At 38.8% G+C, this 15252-nt stretch overlaps 1 protein-coding gene across 1 annotated transcript; it reads right to left on the minus strand.

Moving 5' to 3' along the window:
- Nucleotides 1–243: 243 nt before the first annotated feature.
- Nucleotides 244–13480, minus strand: LOC145994417 (uncharacterized). Its single transcript, XM_083130544.1, has 6 exons — nucleotides 13405–13480; nucleotides 12204–12235; nucleotides 8403–8538; nucleotides 6842–6994; nucleotides 4792–4940; nucleotides 244–504 (listed from the first exon to the last, which is right to left on the minus strand). Exons 1-6 carry the CDS (start codon nucleotides 13453–13455, stop codon nucleotides 336–338), a joined length of 690 nt encoding a protein of 229 aa, XP_082986670.1. The 5' UTR covers nucleotides 13456–13480; the 3' UTR covers nucleotides 244–335.
- Nucleotides 13481–15252: the final 1772 nt, after the last annotated feature.

Consider the following 15252-nt stretch of genomic DNA (forward strand, 5'->3'; position numbering starts at 1 on the left):
TTTCAAGGAGCTGTACACTAACCACCTCGGAAAGTAGCTAATCTAACACTAATTTAACACAACATACATTTTAGTCTAGAAACTACACAATCAAACACAGATTTAAAACTGATTCAGTTTATTATTTAAGTATATTTGTACTTTGAACTTACAGGAAACAATTTCGAAATCTATTTGGAAAGTAACAGCATTAAAACTTTCCCAAATATGCTAATATGCTAATGTTAATATTTTCAGCGTTGTTCCTCAGTCATACGTTCTCTACTCGGTTTTACACACCTTCGTAAAGAAAAGATGTGACGTCATAGAGACCGATGCTGCCATCTGTTGATCAACTATAAGTTGTTCAATATTCCGTCCGCAAGAACATTGTTAATCTCTTGTTTGATCTTGGATTCGATGAGGTTGGCTATTGGTCCCTTCACCAGGTTGGCGATCCAGGTACTGACCAACTCGAGTGGGAGACCCAGGAGGCCAAGCCCCTTAACATCGACATCAATGTGACTGTAGAAAGGCGAGAGAATTTAAATTAACGGAACAATTAGTAAACTTTCATTACAACTTTATACACTAGAATCGGTAACGGTGTTTAGTCAATAGGCGGATTAGAGGTGAGGTTTCTGGGGCATTTGCGCCTTGTGAGACGCCTAATATTAACAATGAATTTTTAATTAACGAAAGGAACATTGGTGATTGCCTTATTTTGACACGAACACCCCACTTGAAATCCAAAATCAAGTGACGTCTCAACTTTAACGATCATTCTTATTCGATATCCAAAAATAAACAGTCACGCACCCTGAGGCGTCTGAAAACAACAACATTTTATTTGACAAAAGAATAATTGACGATCTTCTGTTTCGATGTCTATAGAGCGACCACAAACAAAAGAGCATTCGCGCTCCTTCCCCTCCATCCGTTCAACTCGGACCATAAAACTGCCTGTTCCACTTTACCCCTCTCCTCCATGCGCGAGTACGATGCACAGGACTCGCAGATCTGCGCAGGTCTGTGGTCCAACTGGAAAAGGCAATCCCCCTTTCGAAACCTAAATTTCAGCAACTAAGTAGCAACATCCTGGAAAATCCTGGTCCCCCAAGTTTGGGGGTTTGGCGTGGGACTGACCATTCCTGCCAGTAATAACACCAACAGTTGAGAAGCCTGCAAATCGGAGAGCCGGACTGGAACATGTAAGACTAACAGGCAAAGAAAAGGCCCTATGAAACCTTATCGAAGAGTTCAATAAATACAAGCTTGATATTCTTGCATTACATGAAATAAGGTGGACTGGAAAGGATGCGTTGGAGCAAAAAGACACAGTAATATACTATAGCTGTGGAGAAAGACATGAATTTGGGACAGAGTTTTTAATAAAGAAGAAGTTGGAAAATCTTGTAATGGATTTTAAGGCAGTAGATGACAGAACCTGTATTTTAAGAGTTAGAGGAAAATTTCATAACTACAGCTTGATAACAACCCACGCACCAACGGAGGATAAAAAGGATGCCTACTATGATAAACTGGAGAGGGCCTATGATTCCTGCTCTCGATATGATATTAAAATAATCCTCGGAGATCTTAATGCAAAGGTAGGCCAGGAAACCTGGCTAGACCAGTGACTGGAAAGCAAAGCCTGCAGCACGAGAGTAATGATAATGGAATAAAACTGATTGATCTCGCAAATAGACATCAAATGATCATAGCAGGCACCTTTTATCGTCATAAAGATATACATAAAGCAACATGGAGAACTCCGGATGGGGGATCAAGTTATCAGATAGACCATGTAATTTTAGATAGTAAACACAAATCTAACATGTTAGATGTACGTAGTTTTAGAGAAGCTAACGTGGATACAGACCACTACCTGGTTATTGCTAAAGTTAAGAACCGAATATCTTGTATAAAAGGAAGACAACGAAGTGAAATTACAAGATATGACATAAATAAATTAATGGAAAAAGACGGAAGAAAAAGGTATGAGCAAAAGATTGCTGACAGGCTGAGGAAATTGGTATGTGGTATGAATAGTACTAGTACTGAGGGGCGGACCAGCATAAGAGATATAATTATGAAGGTAGCTGATGAAGAAATAGGGGAAATGATGAAACAAAACCGTAGTGAATAGTTTGATGAGGAGTGTAGGGAGATAACCAGGCAGAAAAATGAAGCTTATCGAAATATGATACAAAGCTACTTTACAAGAACAAAGTTAGAACTATATAGGGAATGGAGGAAGAAAGAAAAGAAAGTACATAAAAGGAAGAATAGGGAGTATGAAGCAAATAAGATGAGGAAACTGGAAAGATTTAATGCAAAGTAGACGTTTCTATAGAAATGTCATTGAAATGAGAGTATGATTCCAAACAGGAGCATATATATATAATGATAAGGATGGACGACTGCTAAGCAATGACCAGGATATTTTAACTAGATGGCAGGAACATTTTAGTGAACTATTGAATGACCAGAACCAGAATGAGAATGAAAGGGAGCAAGAACGAATCAGGATATGGAAGAAAATTATAATGCCACGACCCTCCAAATGAATGAACGGGGAGAAGATAGGCATAGCCTTGAAGAAGTTAGCACTGCCATTGCAAAGCTGAACAAAAACAGAGCGCCAGGATCTGAGAGAAAAACAGCTGAGATGATGAAACTAAATCGAAGGGATTTCATGGGAAGCATGCAAAAGCTACTAAATAGAATATGGAAGGATGAAGAAATTCCATCACAATGGGAGGAAGGTATCATATACCCCATATATAAGAAAGGAGACCGTCTACAAACGGGAAACTATAGAGGTATTAGCAAACTTAACATTTACAAAATTGTTTCTTATATATATTGTTCCGAAGGCTTTAGCCATATGTAAATAATATAATAGGAGACTACCAATGTGGCTTTAGAGAGGGAAAATCAACCTCAGATCACATATATACAATCAGACAAATATGTGCCAAGACATAGGAATTTAGAATAAACTATCACCTTTACATAGACTTTAAATCTGCATATGATACCATAAAATGGAGAGAGTTAATCGAAGCCATGAGGAAATTTGACATCCCACAGAAGTTAACAAACTTAGTAGAAGAGAATCTTAGAAAAGTACGTTGTAGAGTACAAATAAGAAATCAGCTAACAAAATATATAGAAATGACTGAAGTGCCTACTAATATTGCAACTTTTGAGGTTAACGAGCTCTCTTTTGAGAGAGTTCGGGAATATAAATATCTCGGTGCATATATAACGGAGAAGGGAGATTTTCTGACAGAAATTAAACGCAGGATAAGTATGGCAAATAGAAGCTATTTTGGCCTCGGAAAACATATGATGTCTCAGTACGTCAGGAGGAAAACAAAAGTGAAACTATACGAAACGTTAATAAGACCTATTTTAATGTATGGATGTGAATCATGGATAATAACCAAGAAGACTGAGTCAAGGATCGGAAGCTTTGAAGATTCTGAGGAGGATCTGTGGGCCGTTATATGAAAATGGATTATGGAGAGGAAGATATAATATGGAACTATATCGGCTTTATCAGGATATAGAAATTGTGAAGGCAATTAAACTAACATGGCTAAGGTGGTTGGGGCACATATACAGAATGCCAGACAACATGGTGTGCAAGAAGATCTCATTTACGAATATGGATGGGAGAAGAGAAGCAGGAAGACCACCTTTAAGGTGAGTTGATTTGGTGGAAGAGGACCTGAGTGTGTTGGGAATTAGGAGTTGGAGAAGGAAGGCTGTGAATAGAGATGGATGGCGGAAGATTCTGAAGGAGGTCAGGGTTTGTGAAGGACTGGAGTGCCAGAAAAGAAGAAGAAGAAGAAGAAGAAGTAGCAACAAACCTTAAATTAACTAAACGGCTGACAGCTGAGAAAAAAGATAATCAATTCCCACGACAGAGTGACGTTAGTCTGCCATTGGCTTGGTCGTTAATAGGTTCTTCAGTGGTGTGCCCTCTCCCCCGTATCACTGCGCTAAGAAAAATACCATTCTGCGTCGATGTGAACAATTTCACATGACATAGAGGAATCTTATAGGTGTGTTTCACCTACCTCACAAACTGCTGAATTGTGGCTTCCAGCAGCCATGATTGGGGCCAGTTCTTGTAAGCATACGGAATTCAAACGACCGGGCGGGAGATTTTAACCTTGTTTACGATGATACAATGTCCAGTATTCGGTGTTTCAAACAGAAGCTCACGTTATTTCACGATATTCCCTTGCACACGACAAAGAAAATTGGCCACAAAGGATGGCGGCTGTGTGCATCATGACGTCACATGAAACCCACCTATTGACCAGATAGCAGCTTTTACCTAAGAATCTTATTGTCCAACCTAGTCACATTTTTAAAAATTATTTTATATATTTAATACCTGTGGTCGTTTTAATTATACAGGAAGCTGAATAAAGGCAAAACTACCAGACCAATAAATACTTTCGTAAGTCACGTGATCTTATGATTAGATCTTTTTGTTATAAACGTGGGCAGAAAGTAACTTGGTTGGTTGATTTGGGTTTTAAGTCCACTTTATGCACTAACGCTAATCGGGAGTGGACCTACAGTTTAGAGTGGGATCCGAACCACTATGTGCCTCCACCGGGTATCGAACCCGGGACCCCTTGATTACAAGGCAACGACGCTACCACTGCGTCATCGGGCTTGCCCTAAAGTAACTTGGATATGTAGCTCTTGCATGATTCTAGACGCCCTATTGAAGCACTGCCATCTATACGGAGACCATCGGAAACACTACAGCAGTGAAAAACTTACCCGAGCTTCAAGTCCAGCTTCAGAACGGATGCCTTCAAGCCAATGATTTTAACGTTGATCATCGTGTTGGCTGTGGCCTTTGTCACGATGACGTTTATCCTGCCTGAGGGGCCGAGTCCAAGAAACTGAGCCACGAATCCGTAGGAGATCTGGAAATTTAAACAGGAGAGTGTTAGTGTGAGTAACTGAGGAAATTGGAAATTGAAACAAGTGAGTTAGAAAGTTGAAAATTGAGACAGGTGAGTTAGAAAGTGTGAAATTGAAACAGGCAAGTTAGATAGTTGGAAATTCAGAGGAGAGTTAGAACCACCACTTAGAGCACGGTGTAGCAAATGTTTTATCAGTGATGGGGCAGCTTAATATAATTGGGGGTACAGATTTCGGTTTCAAATACAAAATACACTGTAAAACTACAATCACCTGGATATACGTAGTATTAATACTACATGTAATTTACTAGTAATCAGAGTGGATAACAATCATGATTTTTATTAAAAAATCATTTTTCTTCATTTTTTATTTTAATCGGATTTTTTTATTTAAATCGATTTTTTTATAATTTTTTTAAAAAAAGAAAACACGCTGAAAAGTGCTTGCATGGTTTTTGTCGCCATACATATAGATATATGATTTTTTTATAGGAAGGCTTTTTCTAGTAAACGGCCCTGTAAAATATTTGAACAGTTTGATTAAAGCAAATAAAGAATTATGAAAATATACATTTTTTCTTTTTCTGATACTGTACATACTATGGAAATGTTTGTTGAGTGTCAGTAACTTTTCATCCAGTGAAAATAAAACATTCTGGATGTACTCTATAATTGTAACTTAAAAATATTTTTATAGTCTTAGATGAATTTTGGAATTCTTTTTAATGATAGTTTGAAAAATATCAGCTACCATCTTTATTTACAGTTTAATGATAATAACACTATTCAGTGTTTAACATGATTATTATTTTGTATATTTTTCTACACAAAATGTTTGCTACTTTTGCCTATAAAAATTATTGAATTTTAAATCAAGATAAATCCTGGGTCTACATTTCCTTTCGTATGAGCTTCACACCATCAGTACACAGGGCCTCCCCGATGGCGCAGTGGTAGCGTCGTCGCCTTGTAATCAAGGGGTACCGGGTTCGATACCCGGTGGAGGCATATAGTGATTAGGATTCCACTTTAAACTGTAGGTCCGGTCCCGATTAGCCTTACTGTGCATAAAGTGGACTTAAAACACCAAATCAATCAACCATCAGTACATACATTTTGTTTTCTTTCTCAGAGCCTAATAATCACCATTAAATGATGACAAGATTAATGTACAATCACCAAAAGTGATTCTGATATCTGCAAAATTCTTATGTACATTATTTTATAAATTATTTCTTTAAAGTGATTTAAGTCAGTGATTGTTTTTTTAAATACCACCCTTGAATAGAAAGCGTGTTAGTGATGAAGATGCCAAGGTGCCAAGATGAAGTATATTTCGTTTTCCAATTCAACGACTGGAATTCAGAACTTAAGGCTGGAAATGAGGTGGATGCGAGACATACCGAAACGTTTCTGAAGGAAGGTGGTGCAATTCTTAAAGAACAAAGATATTTTCACTACAAATTCACTTCCACTAGGAGACAAATACATTTATATAAATCAAGAAGTCCTGGGTTCGAAAGCTGGTGGAGGGACGTATTGGTTTCTGATTCCCATTTAAACTGTAGGTCCAGTCACGATTAGCCTTTCAATGTATGAAGCGGAGTTGAAACTCATTTAAAAACTCAAAAATCCAACTTCTATTCGTTCTAGGTAATTAAGTCACCGGCGTTCTATACTCTGTCCCGGGAGAATGTGAAGCATGCGAACGAAAGCAAGTTCTCTGCGCAAGTAGGGCTCGACTAATGATCGCGTGAGAGAAGTGAATGCATGGAGGGAGGAACGCGTCTGCTTTGCTCCGTCCCCTCGTTTTCTCCCCTTCTCTATCGTCACGCGGTGCATAGGCTCCAGGGACATGAAAGTGGATGTTTCTCGTACTAGATTACCAGATTTATACTTACGGTAAGGTCGTCGAACTGGGCAGCGACGGTCACGTTCATGGCCATCCCGACTCTGTGGACGGTGGCGTTGCCAGCTCTATGGATGGACGACAGACCGCTAACCTCGCCGTTCTTGATTCCAATCTCCAGCTTCCAGTGGGAACCTATGAGACCCTGAAAGCAACAACACACGTAAGTGACAACGGTTTACAACCTGAGGTTCGCGGACCACCAGATCTTCCCAGGTGATCCGCAAGAAATCTATCAAGTTTTATACTAGTGATTACAGTAACGTAGTTAAGATGTTGTGTTAGGGGTTAAATTTGAGTACACACACACACATACACACATTGTTTTGCCCGATTCAGCCACTTCCAGCCAGTCACGAGGCCCCTAAACTACTCTCCCCCCCTCTTCGACCTTTTCCCAAGGCAAGCTGGGGAAAGAGAGGTCTCTGAGCAGGATTGCTGTAGAAGGAGGAGAAGAATGTATTGGGTGTATTATTTTACTTGTTCTCTTGGGAATATCAAACTTCGGATGGCGCAGAAAAACATATGAACAGAAAGAGGAAAGGTTGAAGATTTTGTTTGTTTTAGGAAAAGTTGAAACTTACATTTGATTAGCCGTAACTTGATTGTCCATAAGGAATACATGGGAGTCTATGAATAATTACTCATTATAGCTTCAAACATCGTAGCTAGCTTAATAAGAAAACCTCTTCTACTTGCAACATGGGTAAAGAAATTATACTCCCTTGTCCTATGTTTTGCTTTTTCAGTAGCAGTGTCCATTCTGACGATATTGAAATAAGTGCATACCGGGTGCGAATGTATCTTTCTCCGTCTTAACGAAAAAATTATGTGTATGTCTATGTGTGTGTGTGTGTGTGTCTGTAACTGCATGCATGCACGATCGATTATGGTCATACCACAATATCTTGAGTAGTTCTTATGATGAGGACTACAACAATAAGAAACAACTTAAAGAGTAAATGAACTTTCTTCCCAGAAAAAGAAAACCCTATATAATATATATATGTACAATGTACACGTGTATGGCTCCAAAATTACATATATTCTTTTCTATACATCAATAATATCCAATACATAATATATTAATCATACAAATGGGCCTGTCCGATGGTGCAGTGGTAGCGTCGTCGCCTTGTAAACAAGGGCTCCCGGGTTCGGTACCCAGTGGAAGCACGTAGTGGTTCGGATCCCAATTTAAACTGTAGGTTCAGTCCTGATTAGCCTTACTGTGCACAAAGTGGAATTAAAACACTAACTCAATAATCAATTAATCGTACATACACGAAATTTCTGTGCCATATTAAGTTTATACTAGTCCTTTTTTAATATGTTAAATTACTATCAATACATTAATGCTTAACATTGTCTGTCCCAACAATTACAAATAACTATGCCGTCTTCACAACAATAATTTGCATTTTAAAAATAATTAAAAAATAAAATTTCCTCTAAAACATGATGTTTCTGCTTGAATATTAAAAGAAAAAAGACTGCCAGTTATTTTAAACCGATCAATATCAATATATGAATAAAAACGCAAGCACACTTACCGTGATATCGAAGCCTGTTTCAAAATCCGGAAGTGCCATTGGCTCCATCTGCTTCTCCGGAAGTGCGGCTGCTACCTTGGCCAGGACCCCGTCGATGAGGGCGTTCCAGTCGGTTGCCTTCGCTGCCACGGTTTCCCTGTATTCAGAACAAAGACGGAAAATACTGTGATTTCTGTTACAGGTTAAATTTTGATTGCTACTTTACAGTCACTGTGATTCCTAAGTCACCGATTAAATTGTGATTGCTACTTTACAGTCACTGTGATTTCTCAGTCACCGGTTAAATTGTGATTGCTACTTTACAGTCACTGTGATTTCTCAGTCACCGATTAAATTGTGATTGCTACTTCATACTCACTGTGATTTTTATATTTCTGTGATTTTCTTTGTTCAACACATGGACTACTACAATTAGTAGTAGTCACAGAGTGACTGCAAAAAATTTATCGCTGTCACAATGTAAAAAAGTGGTTCTCAAGCTTCGTGAATACCTTTGAAATTTAATATTTATAAATAAATTTGGCCATAATCATAGACAGTAATAGTTAGATTATGTTTAGGCTTGTTGATAAATGTAAAATTTGGTTTAAATTAGATGACAACGACAGGATCTAATGGAATGTTTTATGTTCCTAGATGGCGCAGTGGTAGCGTCGTCGTCTTGTAGTCAAGGGATCCCGGGTTCGATACCCGGTGGAGGCACAAAGTAGTTCGGATCCGAATTTAAATTGTAGGTTCAGTCCCGATTAGCCTCTCTGTGCATAAAGTGGACTTCAATCAATAATGTAATCTTTTAGTTTCGTCTGGCCAATATTATTAAATTTAATTGTGAAGTGCTGACGTTCATTGGCGTGTTCCATTTCGGACACCGGAAAATTCCTGTATAAGAATATTTCCACTTCAATATATTTATTAATGAAACTAAAATCACTGTGTCAAAATCCAAATTTGGAGGCGGGAAGCAACGCGCCCCACTGTTAGATCGGTTCATCCACAACCGACGCTGTCGCAATAGCATTTTCTGATATCGCAGTGGAAATCTCAACGGAAGGTCATCTTTCCATGTGGTTGGCAGGCCTCCCCGATGGCGCAGTGGTATCGTCGTCGCCTTGTAATCAAGGGGTCCCGGGTTCGATTCCCGGTGGAGGCACATAGTGGTTTTGATCCTTCTTTAAACTTTAGGTCCAGTACCGATTTGCCTTACTGTGCATAAAGTGGTCCTAAGACACCTAATCAATCAACTGTGGTTGGCAGCTCGGGCTGCAAGTCAGCACGGGTGGCAGTCACCTCTCACCGGCTTTTATTTCTCCCTAGTACTGGCGAGAAACAATTTTCTTTACAGAGTTTAAAATTGGAATAGGATTTGAACACATTACTAATGCCTGTGAAGACAAAGGGTGGAACGATCATAGAAGCGACGGACATGTTGTGAGGATTTTGTGGATATCTAAAAGTAATGTTTAGTAGAGAGATCAATTGACTAGCAAAGAAGAGGAACACAAGGCGAAGAGGAAAATCGGATGGTCCATGACTTCAGAAGTAGAAATAGTAATTTAAAAAATAAGAATAATTAAAACAGCGCAAGAAAATAGTGTCTTCTAATGGCGTCAAATTCAGGCCCGTAGCCAGGGGAGGGGATATGTGGGACATGCCCCCGCCAAGAGGTATGTAATATTTGAATGTGCAACTATAACTTGGACGACTTGAAAAAATGTAAAATTTTTCTATTTCTGATATTGCATAAATGAACGTGTTTGTTGAGTAGAGAGGCAGGCTCCAGAAGTATGCAGTCGCAATATTGGGTAGTTCCAGATTTATAACCATTCATACATGGCTGCCAGGCCACCCGGTTTAGTCGGGACAGTCCATTCCCTTTAATCCCTGTCCCGACTTTTTCAATCTGCAGTCGTGATGCGAAAATGTCTTCTTTTTTGGGGGGAGGGGGTTAACTCACATTTAGACATGTTCTTTTTTAAAAAAATGAAAATTTGCAAACATTACTAATTAGCGAAACGCAGTTCTACTCGAATGTAAACTGTAGGTTCGGTCCCGATTAGCCTACCTGTGCACAAAGGTACACTTAAAACAATCCAATCTTCCGCAAACAATCTTGTGTACGCATACGAGTCTTCAAGAAAATAATACGAACATTTCTGACCTACGCATGTGCAATGTGGCTCCACAGTTCTAAGTGTCACCTGGACAGCCTTCAACGTGTACAAAATAGAGCCCTCAGAATTATCTATGGAGCCGATCGATACACAAGCACAGCCCAGATTCACGACGACCTCGACATAGAGATGCTATACGAGTTTATGATGAGGGAAAAAGTAAAATTCTGGGCCCAGCAGCCGCATCACCACAACCCTACCATCCAACTGCTAAGGGACGTCCAACCTGCGAGAAGAACGCACAGGCTGCCCCGTCTCCAATGAAGAATAGGCAGTTTTCCATCGATATTCAAAGTCAAGCAGTGTTGCGCCGGATCACTATTCGGATGGGTGACCGCTTTTGAAGGAGCGCGACGGATCCTCTCCCCAGATCATTAAGAAGTATAAAACCTGAAAAACAGGGGAAAACCAGACGACCACTCATCGTCCTCGACAGTTGTGCGGCGTCAACAACTCTTCAATGTTGAAATAACTGTCACTACAACAACCATTCAAATAAACCAGGAAGCAAAGCAAACCAGCTGGAACTCCAAATCTACAGTGCAAAAACCGCCAAGATCAGATCATCATCAAGCTCAAACTAAAAAAAACTAAAAATTGAATTGAATTCACCGGGTGATACAACCTTTGTCTGTAAGCAACTTTATCGCTGATTTTTGGGTTCAGGGAGGAGGCTGTATATTTTCGTTAATTTGGACCATAATATTACAACTTTACAATTGTACCATTAGCTCATAGCATTGGTAGTCATATATAATAATCTAACAACATTTCGCCACCCACCGTGACGGTGTGGTTAGCACAGCGCGCTACAACGCTTGGGGTGTCGGGTTCGGATCCATGAAATTGAGTTGCTTTACGTGATGCCGCAAACCGTAAGGCTCTATGTCAAATATTTTCCTCCCAATTGTAATTGAAACCAGGGAGGTTTTATGTGGTCACCCTGTACTGTTAAAATTGTGACGTATGGAGACGTTCATTCTTAGAGAATAGTGCCTGTAAGATTGAGGATTACTGATTTTCAGAATGGTTACTAATTCTGCGATCATGGCGCTTCGGATCATGCATCTCATTTTAGTAACTTTTTCATAAGTGTTTGTTCTTGAGGATTAAAGGTTTTGTTCCATAAAAGCAGTTTTGTCATCCAATTAGTAAGGAACCTTAAGTACCTTTCCCCTGCGATAGTTAATACTCAATAAACACATACAATAATATTAGTAAAGTATGTCTAATGCATTTGTATATTCCTTAAGCATAAAAATCTTTGAGACAGTGCCATCTTGTGTGGAAAATGTGCAATACTCTATTTCAAATTCGAACAATTGGAAAAGTTTGTTTCGAAACTTATATCTGCGACGCCAAGGGTCCCGGGCTTGGTTGTTTGTGAATGTCCATTCATCAATTTCATCATTCATCCCCATCTTCGCAAATTAGCCAAGAGGCACAAAACGCGAAGTAAAATAAACTAAATCAATCAATCAATCGAAAGTTATTTGACATTATTAAATTTTATTAGGGGGAAAAGCAATAAAAATTATAAATTTTGTAAACTAATATGGAAGTTTTTAGATATTTTAAGTGTTGAAATACTATGCTTCAATATAGGGATACATGCAATTGATGTACTTACACATCAGCTACATCCCCTTCTTGAGATGTGACCTGGAATAAGAAACAGAAATAAGAACATTAAAATTTTAGGACATAACTAAGCATCAGTGACGTGGCGCCATCTGAGAAAATTTCCTCAATTAAATTACTGACAGTTAAAATTCTTACGCCCATAAATACGAGGTGTGATTGAAAAGTTCTCAGGCTTGAAATTTCAAAATGACAGTACTTACAGGTTATTGTGATGAATTCCCTTCAAAGGAGTCCCCTCCTGTTTGAACACACCGACTCGTACAGTCTAAACTAAGATTCGAAAATTTGAACAGAATTTGGAATGCCCGCAGCATGGGAAAATCGATTACTTGTCCTGTTATTCTGTGGTCATCCGCTCTTCTCTCGGTCTTCCTTCCTTTCTTCGAATCTCTTTGATTCTACCTTTCCTTTACTGTTTCTTTATCTTCTGCTTTCTATCCCTCTCGATGTTCCTACCTCTTCATTTTACCCTTTCCCTTTTCCTATATATTCTTCCTCTGTTTCTCTTTCTATCTTTCTTCCCCCTTTCTTATTTTGTCTCCCTCTACCTATTTCTAACTTTCCTCTTTTTCTGGTTTTTTCCTCTTCCCTTCCAATTTCTTTGTCTATGAGTTTTTCATCTCATTCCCTGTCTCTATCTTTCTTTCTCTCCCTCTGGATCTCTATGTTTTCCTTTTCCTATTTCTTTGTGTCTACCTTCCATCAGCTGTTTCCCATTTCCATCCATTTATATCACTATATTTCTTTTTCCCATTGTTCCACTTTCTTTCTTCCTCGGATTTATTTCTTATCTGTCTGAATCTGATTCTTGCAACTACCCTTCTATGTGAGTGCGCGATTGTACAGTCACAAGCAATAAAAGCAGGTCACCTAGATCATGAAACACTCGCTTCCCAGCAAGGCGTTATGTGTGTTGCCTAACTCGACAGCGGTGGTAGAAGTTGCCATTGAAAATTTGCTATTAAAATCGCCTTAGAATTATGCAACACGCATAACGCTTTTCAGGACTGAGGTGTCTCATTTCTCTTGCAGGTGATTGCACTTTAAATCATTTTGAAACTTTCTCGTCTAGATAGGCTAGAGACCCCCTCTCACGCCCCTGTTGGGCATTCGTAAACATTTATGCGGAAAAATGTGAAAATAACAGCCTGCTGAAAAATAGGTTACGGATTTTTTCGAATAGTTACCTGAAGAATGAGGAATGCAGACAAGAAGACGGAAATCCACGTCATGATCATCTTGATAGCGATGTTCTTCTCTAAAACAAGGAGACAGGATATGATGAAAGTTGTTTCTTAGGGGCTTTTTATACCCCAATGGAAGCAAGCACATGGCACATCGAACACGTGGACGCACACAATGCAAGTAGCCTAATCTCTTCCAAAAACCATTGTTGCTGCATTGTTAAACCATGTGCGCTGTTTCTTTCCCACTGCTGAAGACAATATCGTCTGCGTATGCGAACAGAAGTCAATGGAGCTCTCCACAATAATGTCTGCCGTTGCACAAGTGTGGAGGGAATGTTTTGATTGGATCTCAATTCAGAAGGTCACGGAATGAATGGATATGACACACACCCTTCTGTTTGTTTTACAGCTCCATTACAGGTGAAGCAAGAAAATGTGTTACAATTTGTCCCACAAGGTCACTACGTCATTTCCTGTACCCATTATCCGTAAGCAGTGGCGTATCCTACAGGATATGCGGTATTAGCCACTCTGACCGACTGAAAGAAATATTATTATTATTATCACTAGGTACGGATTCGTATGCATTAAATCTGGTGGAATATTCACTTAAGAGTTTAGAAAATGCAGTAAAGCAAATAATTTTTCGAAATGTGAAGCCGTGGGAGCGTTGTAACAATTGTCTCGATAGAGAAATTTTATGTGTTTGGCGTCTGGGGCTTGTCAAAGGTGGATCAAATATTTTCATGTGATCTCTCCTAATATTCTGTTTCTCACTCTGATTTCTCCCTCTCTATCAGTTTTTTCTTCAAATTCTACTTCTCCTTCGCTTTTCCTTGCTCTATTTCACAGTCTTTTTTAAATTTCTCTCTTTTTTCTATCTTTTCATCCTCCCTTTGAATTTTGTTTTCCTATTTCTATTTCACTTTTTCTTTTTTATTCCCTCTCACTTCTTTTTTCACTTTTTTCCCACTTCTTTACTTTACTTTATATATTTCTCTTCCTTTTCCTTCACTTCTCACTTTTCTGTTCCTCTTTCTTTCCTTCTCTTTATCTCTTTTCCTTCCTCTCGCTTTTTCTTTCTTCTATTTCAATTTCTCTCTTTCTCAGGAATATATACATCTATTTGTTGCCTGTTTACCTTCCTCTCCTTCCTTCTCTACTGCTTTCGTTATCTGAGCCTTTTTCCATCTGTTTCGCCCTTCTCTCTCTTATCGTTCTTTATTTATACCATTTCTACCTTTTATCCTTCTATATTTCTATATCCTTCTCTCTATATCATTTATTTGCGTGTGTGATTGTAGCTCTGTTATTATCTATTCCGAACATTCATACAGGCTATTTCCGTGGAAATACATCCCTCCCCCGTCCCCCACGTTGGCGACGCATAATAATAACCAGGGAAATATTTCATATCTGACCACCGGTACAGTACAGTTTTGGGGGGAAGGGTGCTGAATTCACTCGTAAACATGCATTTATTTGCAAGGATATGCATTAAATTTTGTGGCAATGTAAATGTAGTGTGTTGTTAACAGAGGTAGGTCTGAAAATTTTCATACTCTTTCTCTAATATTTCGAGTTCGGTTGTGAAAATATCCTTAATTTAAAATATCGTGTACAATGTGTGTTTCTTAATGTCTGTGTCTCTTCCGTATCATCAAATCACAATCATAAAAACACCAATATTTGTTTTTTCATTGTTGGTAGCCGAGTTTCAAAACTTGCGTCATGGTAGAGTCGATCATATGCTAGAACTTTTTTTTTTTTTTTGGAAAGGGTGATGTGTTCCATAAATATATAGAAATTCATATTGTGAAGAAACTAATTGAATTAAGGTAATTTTCA

Source organism: Lepisma saccharinum, chromosome 10, assembly GCF_977018435.1.
Source record: "Lepisma saccharinum chromosome 10, izLepSacc3.1, whole genome shotgun sequence".
Taxonomy (NCBI): Eukaryota; Metazoa; Arthropoda; class Insecta; order Zygentoma; family Lepismatidae; genus Lepisma; species Lepisma saccharinum.